Here is a 14,014-nt window from a genome sequence, read left to right on the forward strand (position 1 = left end):
TCCGAGCTTCCTACTTTCGATAATGCTTCGTCATATTGTGAGCCTCGAGGAGCGTGCACTCGCAACCAAAGCACCACGGAAGGCAACGAAGCTCGTGCTGAAAGCTTCGAAAGAAACGCTCTGCCGTTCTCGTTCTTTCAATGACTATGCGACGAAAAACTGGGGGAGAGGAGGAAACGAGTGCACGCGGAGACGTTAGAAGACCGACCTCTGGTTCGAATCATGATTGGGTAGGCGCAAAGGTAGCTGTTTTTCGTCTCTACTCACTCTTCAAACGCGTTCGATTCCCGAAGGCCGGCATTTGGTGTTCGCGTTCGAATGCGTTCGAAAAGTGACTAGGCACCAACGAGGAAGAGGGGCTTACATCGATAAAATGGTATCCCGCTCACGAGCCAAAAGTAACCCCCACTTGGCTGCCGCCACATTGTACAATTTTGACCACTAGACACGTGACCGTACCAAATCTCGAGGCTTTTACGCAAAACTGAACCGAGATTTGTATTGCGACGGCAGTAAACAACATGATGAACTATTCTTTTTTTTTTTTCAAAATTGTTAGCCCCAGAGATCAGTGTCAAGCTCCGATAAAAAAAAACCAAAATGCAGCTCCGCGGCTGGCGGCATCTAGCGGAGACATTGCGAAGATGGCCGAGTTTTTGTCGTAAAAGCACACTTTGGACTTAAAATAAACGGAACATATTTTATCTCGCCGGTACTGTAAATAAAGATCAATAAGCAATGATTTGTGCGCGGTACTTCGTCAAGATCTAGACGTAAAACTATAAGGTCGCGCGTCTAGTGGTAAAAAAAAAATGTGCAACATGGCTGCGGACAATCGTGGGTCACTTTCAGCTGCCAGTTTATCGCTCTAAGGCCCCCTACCTCGTTGGTAGATACGAAGGCATCCAGCTATACGTATACCCATTAATAATTTCAAGTGGAGCTCGGCGTTCTGACGTTCCCGTCCGCTTTCGTATCCTCCTCTGCCTCAGTTTCTCGCCGCATAGTGGACCGCACTCTCAAACCTTCATGGGGTTTTAGTACTGCGAATACCTTGTGGACAGCTCATAGTTAATTGACATCTCAAATCTTGCTCATTTTCTTATTTCTTTTTTAAATTATGACAACTGATCACAATAGTTGGTTCAGGTATGCTTTTTCCCCGTTTGTTTACGTCTATATGCAAATATTATAACTCGGACGTACAGCTATAGGAACGGTATCAATTGACCGAAATAAAAGAAATGCTAATAAATCGTCCGGCGTTTTGTCTTCATTTCGTGCATAAACCACATTTCTTCTTAAACACTGATATGAACTATTAGGGCATACGTTTAGCAGTACGCACCAGCGTATGTTGTCCTATTTTTCTCCGGGATGTAGAGAAATTTATTCACATTTTCGTCCGGCGCTTCAAGAAGCGATGGCCCCGTGCCAACGTGTGGCGCCTGGTAACTAAGATATAAGAAGAGTGGCTGCGAAAAATAAAATGAAGTTGAATATACTACATATATGATACCATACTTACTTATTTTGATAATTAAAAAGGTTCAACAAAGGGCATATAACAGTGAACTTTATTTTCTCGGTCTCGATATTTAAAGAATGGTGGGAAAGAGAGAATTTTGCATTATTTCCTAGGCACAAAATTTTGCGATTTGGAATATATCTTGTACCATATATTCCTTCACATGAGATAGTAACTGCGTGATCAATTCTTTTCGTAATAATTGTATCTAACAAAATTCGATAAAATGAAGTCCTCGCCAGAGTTGTGTGGTTTATACAGTATAATTACCTATCCTTACGTCTTATGCTGAATTGTAGCTGACGCTTTTGATGACATTTCTAATCGCTCGAATTTGTGATCAATTTCTCGTTGTTCCTTTTATTATTATATTTTTGCCAAACTATTGTAAGGACAATTATTAATAATAATACTAATTCTCGTGTTTTAGGCTAATGGGCAAGTAACAATTCTGTTGTGCGTCGTGTAACACAACATGTGGGCGTGGGGAATTCCTCCAATGTGTAAGACCTGTACCAGGACAGTTATTGTTTGATGCTCACGGCCCTACATCTCTAGGTTGTTTTTTTTTTATGTATATATGAAGAAAACTGGGGACTTGTAAATAAACCAGGCCATTTCTGAGTAGCCCTATACATACATGGCGCCTGCGTAGAATTACGAACACATGTGTACTTTACTAAAAAAACCAAACACATGCTCTGTCACTTCGGTAACAAGCGATTCCAGTATGTATTTCTAAAATTACTTGTGGGTTCCGCTTTTAGCTAAAACAAAATCTCAATGAATTGTCCATTGCCCATAACTAAAAAAAAAAGAGCTGGGGGGGACAGGTCTTAATCTTTAAACTTTTCCTTTAATCACTCGCCCAGCTTACCACACTTTTTTTTCTTTACTATTGCGTGGTTGACTCGCATGTTTCGGGGCAATAGTTTTCATATGCGAAAACCGTTTTTTCAAAACACAAGCGATTCAATGCGACGAGAAACTGAAGGAGAAGGGGTAATGAGAGAGCGCCGGGAAGTGAAAACTCCGAGCTCTGGTTGGAATGATTACCAGTGAGCTGAAGCAAGCTAGCTGTCTCTGTCTCTACTCACACTTTGAACGTGTTCCATCACCAAACTGCGGCGTTCAGCTTTCCGCGTTCGCAATGGAACGCGTTCGAAGAGTAAGTAGAGGGGGGATCGGTGGCCGAGTGGTCTAGCGCACACCAGCTCGGAGCACGTAGAGCGAAAGCTCGCGCTGCAGAACCCAGGGATCCTGGGCTCGAGCCCCACCCCTGCCCGTTTCGATTCGGATGAGCATCGTACCGGCGTGCGGTCGTGTATCACTACTGCGTGATGCACGTTAAAGACCCCAGGCTAGCGGCTGTACCGCACTGGCTAAATTTCTCATGTACAGCTGGGAGACTCGTCGCCCCTCTGAGGCAGACCAAGTTCTAGGCTGTATAAACACACACACACAACCCAAGAGTAAGTAGATACAAAGCCAGCTAGCTTCGCGATACCCACCAACCGTCATAGCCAAAGCTCGGCGTTTTGATGTCCCTGCGCGCTCTCATCACCCCTTCTCCTTCAGTTTCTCGACACATACAATGCAGAAGAAGGTTTAACGGTAAATGGAGACTCCCTCGGTCGCAATGGGAAGGGGAATTTGGTTAGAGCCGCGTTCAAACATATGACGTTTTACTGCTCTATTCCGACAAATAAATTTGGTATTTAACGTTCTCAGCTTCTTTTTTTAAAAAATACACGCATCTGCCCCCCCCCCCCCAACCAAAAAAACAAAAAGACAGCATATTACTATTTTATTTATATGTAGCTATCATGACCCTATTTTGTGTTTGAATTCATTCAGTACCTAGATAAATTCGGCACTAAAATATACGAGATGTGATTATTTCTGAACCAGTTTCAATCACATTCGCAGTAAGACGTAACATATGAAATAATATTTATTTAGTGTATAAAGGGTGCATTATGAACGCAACACTTTCAGGATTTTTTTCTTTTTAGTTAACATTTATACGAGAAGCGGGAATAGAAATAAAACATTCTAGATTAATAATGGCTGCCGACCAACTAAATTTTGTATCGAAAAGCATCCACTTCCTGCCGCTCTTGCCAACGAATTATATCTCACAGCAGAATGTATTAAGGCCAAAAAACAAGACTTCATTTATCATTATCACTCCAGAAATCTCAAACGATGTCTTTTATCATCTGAGTCCTATCCCCTTGGAATTTTGGTAATTTTCACTTTATTTTTCGCCCTCCACTTGCCCCTTTATGCTTATCGGTCTTTAAGAGAATAAAGAGCAACTGAGGAGTATTCGTTGACAATATTAAAAATGCTTAACCGCAGTCGTCGCTTTCTTAGCTCTAGCCGAGAATGACTGCATGCTCTAAAGAGCGTTCTTAATATTTGGCGTTTTATTTAGGTCTGTTCGGCGTTACAAATGAAAGGTTTTTGACTAGTATACCAATAGTGTTTCTCAATGTCTATATTGCATGGGCGTAGCACCAATTAAATAAAAAGGATCAAAACATTCAGTGAAAAAATCAGAAACGCTGCGCAAGGGTAATCTGAAGTTTCGCAGCGTCAGTATAAAAGATGTATGTTGCGTTGCTACAGCATTTCTCAGTGGTTATCATCAGCAAGGCAGCGTCATCATTACCGGTGTGATCGCTCTGCTATCAACTCTGTAGTACGAGGATACAAAAAAAAATAAAAGCAAACTAATAATAATTTTTAAAGGAGAATGAAGTAGGAAGTGCCTAATTTGTTCACTATCCCACCGGTGTATTCCGGTAAATTCAAAAAACCAAACAATTTGTGTGTTTCGGCAAATTTCGGAAATCTTGAAAATTTATATCTCTAGCTGGTGGTTATAGGGTTGGGAGTCATTGGTGATGATATAACTAGATGAAACCTATGAATAAGTGTAGTTTCATATATTTGAACACAACGCCCAGAAATGTTTAAGCCCAATGAAACATTCATCAGCTGAGATCTCTTAATTCTCACCTGAGAAGGGTTGTGAGACCTTATGAGAGAAACTGCTCTTTCTGTATAGTGATGAGTTGAGTATCGGTTATTGGGGTATATATGAATGTCTTCGTTCAACCAGAAATCGTATCCGGTATGCTCACCCTGCAAAGGAAAAGCCTTAGTGCGTAATTTACGACAAAACCCCTATATTTGTCTTACAAAAGTTGTTGATTATTGAACTAAGTATTTAAAGGCAATCTTCCCAAAAGCATTCTGTAAAGGGGACAATTACTAGTGATCACAAAGAGCGCGCTAATAAATTTCAGTTTGATAAATAGCATACGTGTAGAATTCCGTGTTTTCGGATAAATTCGAAAAACTCCGAAAAAGTTTTGGTCAAATCGGAATTATCCGATAAATTCCGAATTTCGTTGTGCCATTTTCTCCCCCCACCCTCCCGATATAAACTAAATAAAGAAGGTATTTTGAAATTAAGTTTGATGAGCGCACAAGGTCAATGGTCCCGGGAAAATGCCACCACAGTAATTATCTTCCAAATCTCGGATAATTGACAAGGTTCAGGACGATATGTCAATGAACTTTCGGGTCACGACAAAAGCCTTTGTTTCGGTTTCCAATTTGGGCCATACCATTTGTGTTTTAAGAGCAAGGAGAGGTTGTGTTTTTGTAACAGTTAAAACTATGAACCATAGAGATTACATAAAATTGGGAAATTTCGTAAGGAAGCGGAAGCTTCCCTATTACATCCTTTACCACTCCACCTCGCCGGCCGCGAGGTAGCATGGAATAGGATGGGATACATACGTGCTTATAATTATGCTTATGCTTATGCTTATTACATCCTTTACCACTCCACCTCGCCGGCCGCGAGGTAGCATGGAATAGGATGGGATACATACGTGCCTTATAATGTTTCGAGCAATAACCTAAGCCTATTACAGGCAAACAAAGAGGGAGGGTTCGTGGCGCTTCCAATAGACATGATGGAAGTCAGGTCTAGGAACGCAATTCAGAAGAACTTTAAACATACGTGCTTCACAGCGGCTACCTTCAGGAGTTTATTTTTAAGGTATTGACGTTTATCGAAGCCACAAATATGTGGAAGTTTTGCCGTGGGACAAATTAGTAGTGTCAATGGGAACGTCACCAACGCCAAATCTAGCTAGAGATATATTAACTTACATAGGCGCGTTTTATCCTTCTGTGTCTAGCATACGTTTACACCCGGATATTACTTATTTACTTTTCAGAGCCGCAATTGCCACAGTTAAAAGATGTCCTGTTCCCGTCCTCGTCCTCTCTGTTTTATACTTTCAAGTTTTGTTACTTTTCATAGGAAACACTGCGAAATTAAGCCCTGTTTCTCGGAGATTTTGGAATCAGAAAAGAAAAAATCCTATAAACTCCGAGTTTTCGGAAATAAATAAACGCCAACCCCCCCCCCCCCCCCCCCCCGCCCCCCCAATTTGGAGAAAAATAAATTCAGAAAACGCGGAATCCTACATATGTGTAAACGAAGCCTCGCGAAAAATGCTTTTGAAACATTGCAATGGTATATGCATTCTAGCGGTTGAAGTATAGTCACTCAATTTGTATGAATTAACCTATTGTAAATAACTGCGTAGTTGAAATTTGAATAAATAATATAGCACTTCCTTTTTATATTAACATGCTCTGTATTGAGCATTACTAAAGCATCTGTGGTTCTAAAGACGTTACCTATTGCACATTGGTTTCAGTTGGGTTACCGGCGGTGGAGTATATTCTTACTTCTATACTCGTTTACACCTAAAAAAAGGAAGCTTTTCGCACTGTTTATACGCCACGCGATGTGGTCCTTACAAGATTTGGTTATCGTAGGAAGTAGCGATGCTTTTGGCGTTTAAAACGAGTACGTCTTGGTATGGTAGCATGTATCTAATTTAAAATGCATCTACATAAATCACAAATGCATCTACATAAGTCTCTACACTAAGGAATTAGTAATCCTCCGCGAGGAGACGAACGTTTTTTACTGTTGTGCTTGATGTACAAACGAGTATAGTTATCGTCTTCAATGTCTTTACATATTGTGGCGTATACCGTGGAAAAATCGTTTTAACGATTATCGTTGATAATATCTGATTCGTGCTTGATCCAAACAATTAGTAACATATTTTTGTACTTTCATAGCATAATATGGTAGTAAGAAAATACTTAAAATTATATTGAGCATTTATAACCTACTACGTTGTAAAAAATACCGACATGTCTTTGCAAACAAATTCGTCCGTTTTTTTGCGTCTTACATTAAGATTGGAATTACACATTAAACCTGCCTTTGTCTTGAAACTTTAAAATGGTCTATACTATTTATTTATATTTTGTTTACATTCCGAAATAAAATATAGATAATTATGTTTAATACGTTTTGTAAATTTTCGCCCACTTTTTAACGCAATTTTCACTTTTTAACTTGTTTTAATATTTTTGAGCCCACACATAGCTTGAAGTGACAAAATGCATGGTCTCAGAATGCCAGCTTCTACATAAATTTAAAACAGTAACTACAGACAGCATTTTTTGGCACTTGCCGTATCATATGCTATGCATCAAACGATACGCTAATGTAGACCTTTGAGCTGACACCCTTGTACATCCAGACAAATTTTACATACAGATTTCAATCTGTAAATACCAACATAAAATATGTTTAGCACAACGTTAAATTCGACCATTTACACAAAAGGTTTTCCCAATGTCCAGACCATGAATACTCTCAAAACTTAAAATTGCCACCCTACGACCCACTGCTCCCAGATTTGAAACTTTTGCTGGGTACCTCAGTTAAGGTCTTGTTATAATAGTCTTGATCAGCGTTGTAAAATCCATAAAAGGAGTCAAATCCCCGTCTCACTGGAATAAAGTCCTTCGTGAAGGAGCCAAGGTGCCACTGTTTAAAAAGTTGGGGAGTAAATATAATTAGAGTGAATAACATTAAATGCATCATCAGCTGCTGTAGTGCAAGCTTCATTGAAAGCAATTGCAATTAATATAATTTCATATTTCTTGTTAATTCATGTTGAAACACGCGAAATATTTTTTTAATTCATCGTTTCTTTTATCTATTTATGTATAAAAAGAGATTTAATTTGGTTGTGCAGAGTGAACATTCTAATTACATATTTCAATAGCCTATTTCTAAATCCAGTTGCTTTTTCAATAAGGTATTTTATGTTCATTGTATAATACAATCACGATCAATTCACGGGTATGATTCACAGAGAAAAAGAATTACCTTTCCAACCATATGTGTCTTGTAGCCCAGATCCCTGAAGAACTCTGGCATCAGCCTATACTCCAGTGGAAGACCCCAAGGCTCACCAGGCTGAATTACAAAATGCTGCATCCCTGTTCATAAAAATGCTAACATTAACAATACGCGTTCATGTGTCCTGCAATCCGTTATCGTTTAGATAAAAACTATTATTGGATCGGTAAATGTGTTCCCTTCAGTTTCATGGAAAAAAAAAACTTACGGGAAGAGTTTTTTTCATATAAAAATTACATATATGAAAAAACGAAGCATGGAACGACGGAGTTAAGATAGCAATTCGCATTTACGATATTGATAAAATGAGTATTAAGTTATCGAAAAGTGAAATGGACCTGAACAAAACAGCCCTAGATGCGTCAAAAAGCAATTCACGAATATTGTTTTCTTACGAATTAAACACGCAGTTTCCAAACAAGCCCTAGTTTGTCTAAGGGAGGGCCACTGCATGGCCGTAGAAACTACGATTCGCGTGAAGTGACGCGATTGCGCGTGCGCCGTGCCGACAGCAGCGCCGCCGCAGCGACGGAACATCCGAGCCGCGTGTTGGTCTATATGAGAATAAGAGAGCGGCAGAAATTCGACGCGGCACTGGAGTTATGGTGCCTGGAGCGCGTCTCCAGCTGGTGTGTTTAGCGTCCTATGCTACTCATACATCAAAAATGGTCCCGAATGTTATCTTTCTTGTTCTTGGTCCAGATCGGATGGTCGAAAGAGACTACTCACATTGGTAAACGAAGATAAAAAATACTTAGTGCGATTGGGGTGTCCACACAGGCTGAGGTTCCGTTCTTCTGTCGCCACACAGGCATTGCGGTGCAGCGAGACGCACGCTGCGCCGTAGGTTGAGAGAGTCTGCTCTGCGGAGGTCCCGCCCGGTAACAGCCGGCTCCGTGTAACTTGATCTGTGGGAGCGGCCTCGGTGTTCTGTGCCTCGCTCGGACTTCGCACGAGAGTTCTTAAGGTCGATACGCACATTCGCGTTTGAACGCGTTTGAGTGCGTTGCGGAGTCCTTGCGGCCAGGCGCGGTCGCTTGCGGAGCGACGCGCGCCTTCCCGCAACGCTCGGTAGCGCGAGGCAAGCGAGTAGAGACTCGCTCAACTTTCCGAAGCATTGCGATGCGTTCGGGTGCGTTCGACCAATAAGTAGCAGAAAGAGGATGGGGGGTGACGTGTTCGCTCGCCCCACCCGGCCGACTAGGCGAGACGTATCCGGTTCGCCGGTCGCAGTGCTTGCTTTTTCGTTTTGGGGAGCGGTGGGGACTGTATTTTCCAAGGCTGCGATGGTTCAAGCTTGACAAAACGTCGGGGAAGCCGGCGAGATTGTCCCAAGAACGAACACTTCGACGCTGTCGCTGTGCGCCGCCACGTTGCCTTGGATTTCGCTTACTATTTTGGTGAGCCACTAGCGACGATGGCACGTTCTTATTGGCTCTTGACTGCGGCTGACTGCGGGTCAACACAACTGTGCGTACAAGTTTGGCGCAAGCGGTCTTCGCAACGCAACGCGTCCGCTTGCCGCTACGGAACGCGCCACGCTCAAACGCGATTGCGCGTATGGGCCTATATACGCGCAGTCGCGGTATATGGCTGAGCTCGACGCCGGATACTAGTAGGGGTCGCTTACTTGTGGGAAAAGTCTATACGAAGTCGCAACAAATGGCGGCACAGAAACCGGAGTGTCATACTGTTGCATGTCGCGATCCTGGCGGTTCGTCGTAGAAATGCTGGCGAAAAGCACAAGCGAACGCGAGCGTCGCTATCGTGACGGCGTCCGAACTTCTGGCAGCCGAAGCTTCTGTAGACTGTCACATCGGAAAGCGACGTGCAGCAGAACAGGCGACTGCCGCATTCACCACACTCTTAGAAAAAAGGGCATGGCTAGTCCTCCCTTAGTGGAGGACCGGTCTTGTAACCTATGTTCCTTTAGAAAGGGAGAAACTTTCGTCCCTGAAGCAGGGGAGCAAAGTTCCTCCGTCGCTTGCGTCTCAATATGGCGGCCCCGAATCGAGCAAATCGAGCCCAATAAGGCTTGACGAGGACGCTACGTCTCTTGTATGGGACGAGAGGAGCAGCGAATAAAAGCGTAACACGAGCTTTCCGCGAACTGTGTTTATTTCCGAAGCCAGATTCCCTCCACAGGTACACAAACTTGCGTTTCAAAAGCAGGTACTCAGTATTCTCGTTGACAGCACTGCGATGTTAAACGGAGACAACCGATACCCAGTTACTTCGCGCACTTTACGTCTTACCTTTGGTGTTCCTCCAGTCACAATTCCTTCGTCTAGCGCACATCACGGAGAAGCGGAAACTCAATCCGCAAAACCAAAAGCCGCTCTCGAAAGAACGAACTCGAAGCCGCTGTTTATCGCGTATCGTTAAAGAAGGTTAAATCGCTAGCCACCAGATGGCGGGGCCAAGCAGAGTAATTGCAAGTAGCTAGGCTAGGTGGCGCTAGGTACCGCCCAATTCATGTTCTACAAAAAAGTAATTCGATTTTCTCAGGCCACTATTGCGCAACGAGGTAGAGGGGCTTAGAGCGATAAACCGGGGTTCCGGTCTGCACTCGAAAGTGACCCCCATAAGGAGGCTGCCATTGTACGCAAATTTGACCACACGTCACATGACCAAACCAAATGCGTGACGTCACAGGAAAGATGGCAGCGCCCATGCAGCGGCTGGCCCCAGCTGGGCCGGAGCTTGTCGGATGCTTTGTTGATTGTCGTTCGTCTCGGCGAGTTGATTTCAGACGCGGAAGCCGTCATATGAGGCCGGTCGAAAGCGAGTTCCGAGTTCAGCGTGGTGTTTGACGTAGGTATAACGTGAAAATACGGAGAAACGGTGTGCATTTCGCTGGTGACCGACCGGGATATTGCCACGGAAGAGACAATCTGACCTACGTTGCTCGGACCTCCGATTGATTCGGATACCGCTAGGATAAAATTTAAGGCGACGTTTCTGTGCTCTCGTTGACCATCGGAATCTTCGAGGTTTGCAGTGAAGCGTGTGCAATATATTTGGATACACAGTTTAGCGACGGAAATTGCCTGAGTCGTGCTTGGCGGTGTACAATCGCGGTGCAGCTTCGATCAAATGACCGAGGGCTCACTTCGGTTGTGCGGCGCACCGGAAGGCTGCCTTGAAGCTGGTAGTTCCCGTGCCGTGCTTTAGGTGATGCTGTGCTGCTTCCGAAATTGTTCCGGCGTAGACGTGCACTTTCACGGAGCACAGGTGTTGCAGTTGGTATTGATCCCGCTGGTCTGTCGCACGTTTCGTCAACACAAACGTTTCATCCACACTCGTTACGCGAATTGCAAGCTGTCCGGACATTTCGACGAGCGTGTTACGTACCCAGCTCACGCCGCTTTGTGGCAACAGTCTGCAGTGGCTCATTACCAGAAAAGTGGTCCCACATCCATTTCAGTTCAGTTCGTCCACGGCAGTCGCCAAACCCCGGAGGAGAGGATTTATTCGGACAGAATGCCACTAAAGCAATGCAGCTTCTTCAGTGGTCAGGATAGATTCTCTTCTGCTTGTTTTGGTATACTGTCACGGATCCTTGTTCCAGTCCTATCTTCTATCAATATTCACTATTCTGGGACACTGCAGGTCATGCTCAGCTGTAATCGTATGTTCAGGTGGAGGTACTGGACACTTTACCTGTAGCCCTTCACTCTGTGTGAACCCGGCGGCTCTTTAGCCGAGTTACCCGATAATGGGACACGGCTGGCGGACTATTCTTCGTCTTATACCCCTGTCGAGCCGTAGGCAAAGTCCTGACCCGAGCCTGGCAGAACAACCGCAAGACGACCGAGTACCACAAGGAGTAACCTCGGAAATACACCACGAAGCACCTGAAATCCGAGCCAGTTGCTGCTACCAAGAAAAACCACCGGAATTCGGTCTCCTGTCAGAAAATCCGAAGCTGATTATAAGCCAACAATGACAAACCTGTAGCAGCAAACCGTGTCCCCTCCCACCATTGTTTGCATGCCCGTCGCAAATCACACTCCGACGCTTTTTCACGCACTGCTGTATGAAGACGTCAAGGACTGGATTGAACAATATGACAGTGTCGCCCGCCACATTGGGTGGACAGACAACCAGCTCCTGCAGAACCTATACTTCTCGTGGAAGCAACTGCCGGCGCTGGTCTGAGAACCATGGATCCTCCTTAACGTCATGGAAGTTTGCAAGCTCAAGCTGAAGCGCGCATCCGTCAGCCAACATCAACGAAAGAGAGCCGCATTCTTGATTCTGTCCAGGACACTGCCCCATTGAGAGCGCCACCGCACTCGTGGAGGATATTTTGCGCTTGATCGAGCACCCACGCCCACGCCGACCTTGATGCTACAGAAGACAAGAACCTAAGAATCCCATGCGCCTCACGTGAGGGACAACACCTTCAGCAGCCTTGTCCGCATCCCCCCACAAAAGTCGAAGTGTTCATATCACTGAGGCTTCAAACATGGAATGTGCACTGCATGCCCGAGCCTGCCACTATGAACAGCTTCCCGGCGTCTCGACACTCGAGTTGTCCAGCTACTACTTCGACACCAGCCTCCCAGGCAACCACGACATCACCCACGACGTTGTCTGGGAGGAGATTAGGAAGCTACTTCCTGCCATCAGTTGCCCGGCTTTTATTTTGATTGCCGAGATTGTTTCGGAACAAGTTTGACAGGTATTTCAACCGAGACTTCTGCGAGCGAAGCGGCATCTGACAAACCAAGGGCAACTTACGCCACAATGGCACGACGACCGCCACCGGCTGCCCCTTAGTATTCAATGCCAATTCAATGAGACACTCTAACGCTGAAGCATTCCCGACATTGTGTGTAGGACTGTGCTCAACAAAGTACACCGAGGAAAACGTAGGTGATGCGAATGTGCGACCGAAAACCACTTTGCTACCACTGCATGAAGCCTACCATGTCTACCAAAGCAGCCCGTACCAATGAATTGGTCGGCGAGGGTTCGTGCCAAACGACCCTCGATTACGTCTCGAGGAGCGACCACGGGAGATTAAGGATTACCTTCGGCGACCTTTGTCCCTGATGCCGAAGGTGCTGAATCGAAGATTCTGAATCCCTGATTACCCCAAAGCTCCTCATGTCCATCACCTCAACAAGAGGTAAGCACGACAAAGCAGGTGAGCGGCGATGCAGTGACAGTGGATTTGGTGTCGGTTGTCGTCCAAGGACAATACCTAAAAATTTGCTGACACCAATTTTCTGTGTCCACTCCACGAAGCACACAATTTCCAACTTTGAGGGAGAATGCCCCTGAGTGACTTGAAGGAATAGAATGGTTGGTTGCTCTCAAAAGTGAACTGCAAGCATCACCAGACTTGGATAGCAAACAAAAATTGTTGCCAGCTTTCAAGTCAACGGTACAGCAAAAGGCACAGCCACGTAAGCAATACATGCCCGAACTTGCTACATTGATGCCGAAAACTACCAGGAAAATTTTCGGATTAGAAGCCAGTCCTGCAGCTTCAGTGCACATGACGTATGATTACAAGACAGCATCAGTCGGTCAAAGTTGCCACTCGACCAAACTGAACACCGACGTGCCAGGAGCGTCATCCGACAACAAGGTACACAGGTACTACGACTGAACGCCTGACACGAGACTGTCGCAGAAAGAACTTGTTATGGAACCATTTACTAAGAATCAATAATTTTGTAATCAAGTGGAAATAAACATATTTGATACACTAACCAGATAAACATATTTCCGCTTGCCTTCATGCCTTGAGAGTCGACACACCGAGAATTGTGTCCATTGCACGCTCTGGACCTTACGAGGACACTCGCCTCTCTGACCCTTCAATATTAATTAAGGGGTCATAACAGACTGGCAGACTTCTTGCAAGGGGCTGCACTCAATCAACCTTTCCTGAACATGTGGTGCATCCGAAAACCAACTCCAGTGGTGTGAAAATGTTATTTATTAATTTATTCCTTCCAGGGGCCTTCGTAGGCATTGCAGAGAGGATACTTAAAACTACACACATGATAATAGCATTAAAGCACACTGCTGTAACTTGTTAATTGGAAAAACAAACACACCTCTGAGCATATAGTTTAATAGTATGTGTTGATGCATTGTTATATAGCATGACACTTCCTATATGTATGACACAATAGACCCTTTGC

The 14,014-nt window shown here is 44.4% G+C and overlaps 1 protein-coding gene across 1 annotated transcript in view; it reads right to left on the reverse strand.

Moving 5' to 3' along the window:
• Positions 1-1,334: 1,334 nt before the first annotated feature.
• The window catches only part of LOC120849270 (arylsulfatase B-like), a 48,796-nt gene continuing 36,116 nt past the window's right edge, over positions 1,335-14,014 (reverse strand). Inside the window, exons 4-7 of the mRNA XM_040221461.1 lie at positions 7,818-7,930; positions 7,362-7,472; positions 4,556-4,681; positions 1,335-1,475 (exon numbers count right to left, since the gene is read on the reverse strand). Of these exons, the coding sequence (XP_040077395.1) occupies positions 1,335-1,475; positions 4,556-4,681; positions 7,362-7,472; positions 7,818-7,930 (491 nt within the window). The remainder of the gene's footprint in view (positions 1,476-4,555; positions 4,682-7,361; positions 7,473-7,817; positions 7,931-14,014) is intronic.

Source organism: Ixodes scapularis, unplaced genomic scaffold (genome assembly GCF_016920785.2).
Source record: "Ixodes scapularis isolate PalLabHiFi unplaced genomic scaffold, ASM1692078v2 PGA_scaffold1__304_contigs__length_218370807, whole genome shotgun sequence".
NCBI lineage: Eukaryota > Metazoa > Arthropoda > Arachnida > Ixodida > Ixodidae > Ixodes > Ixodes scapularis.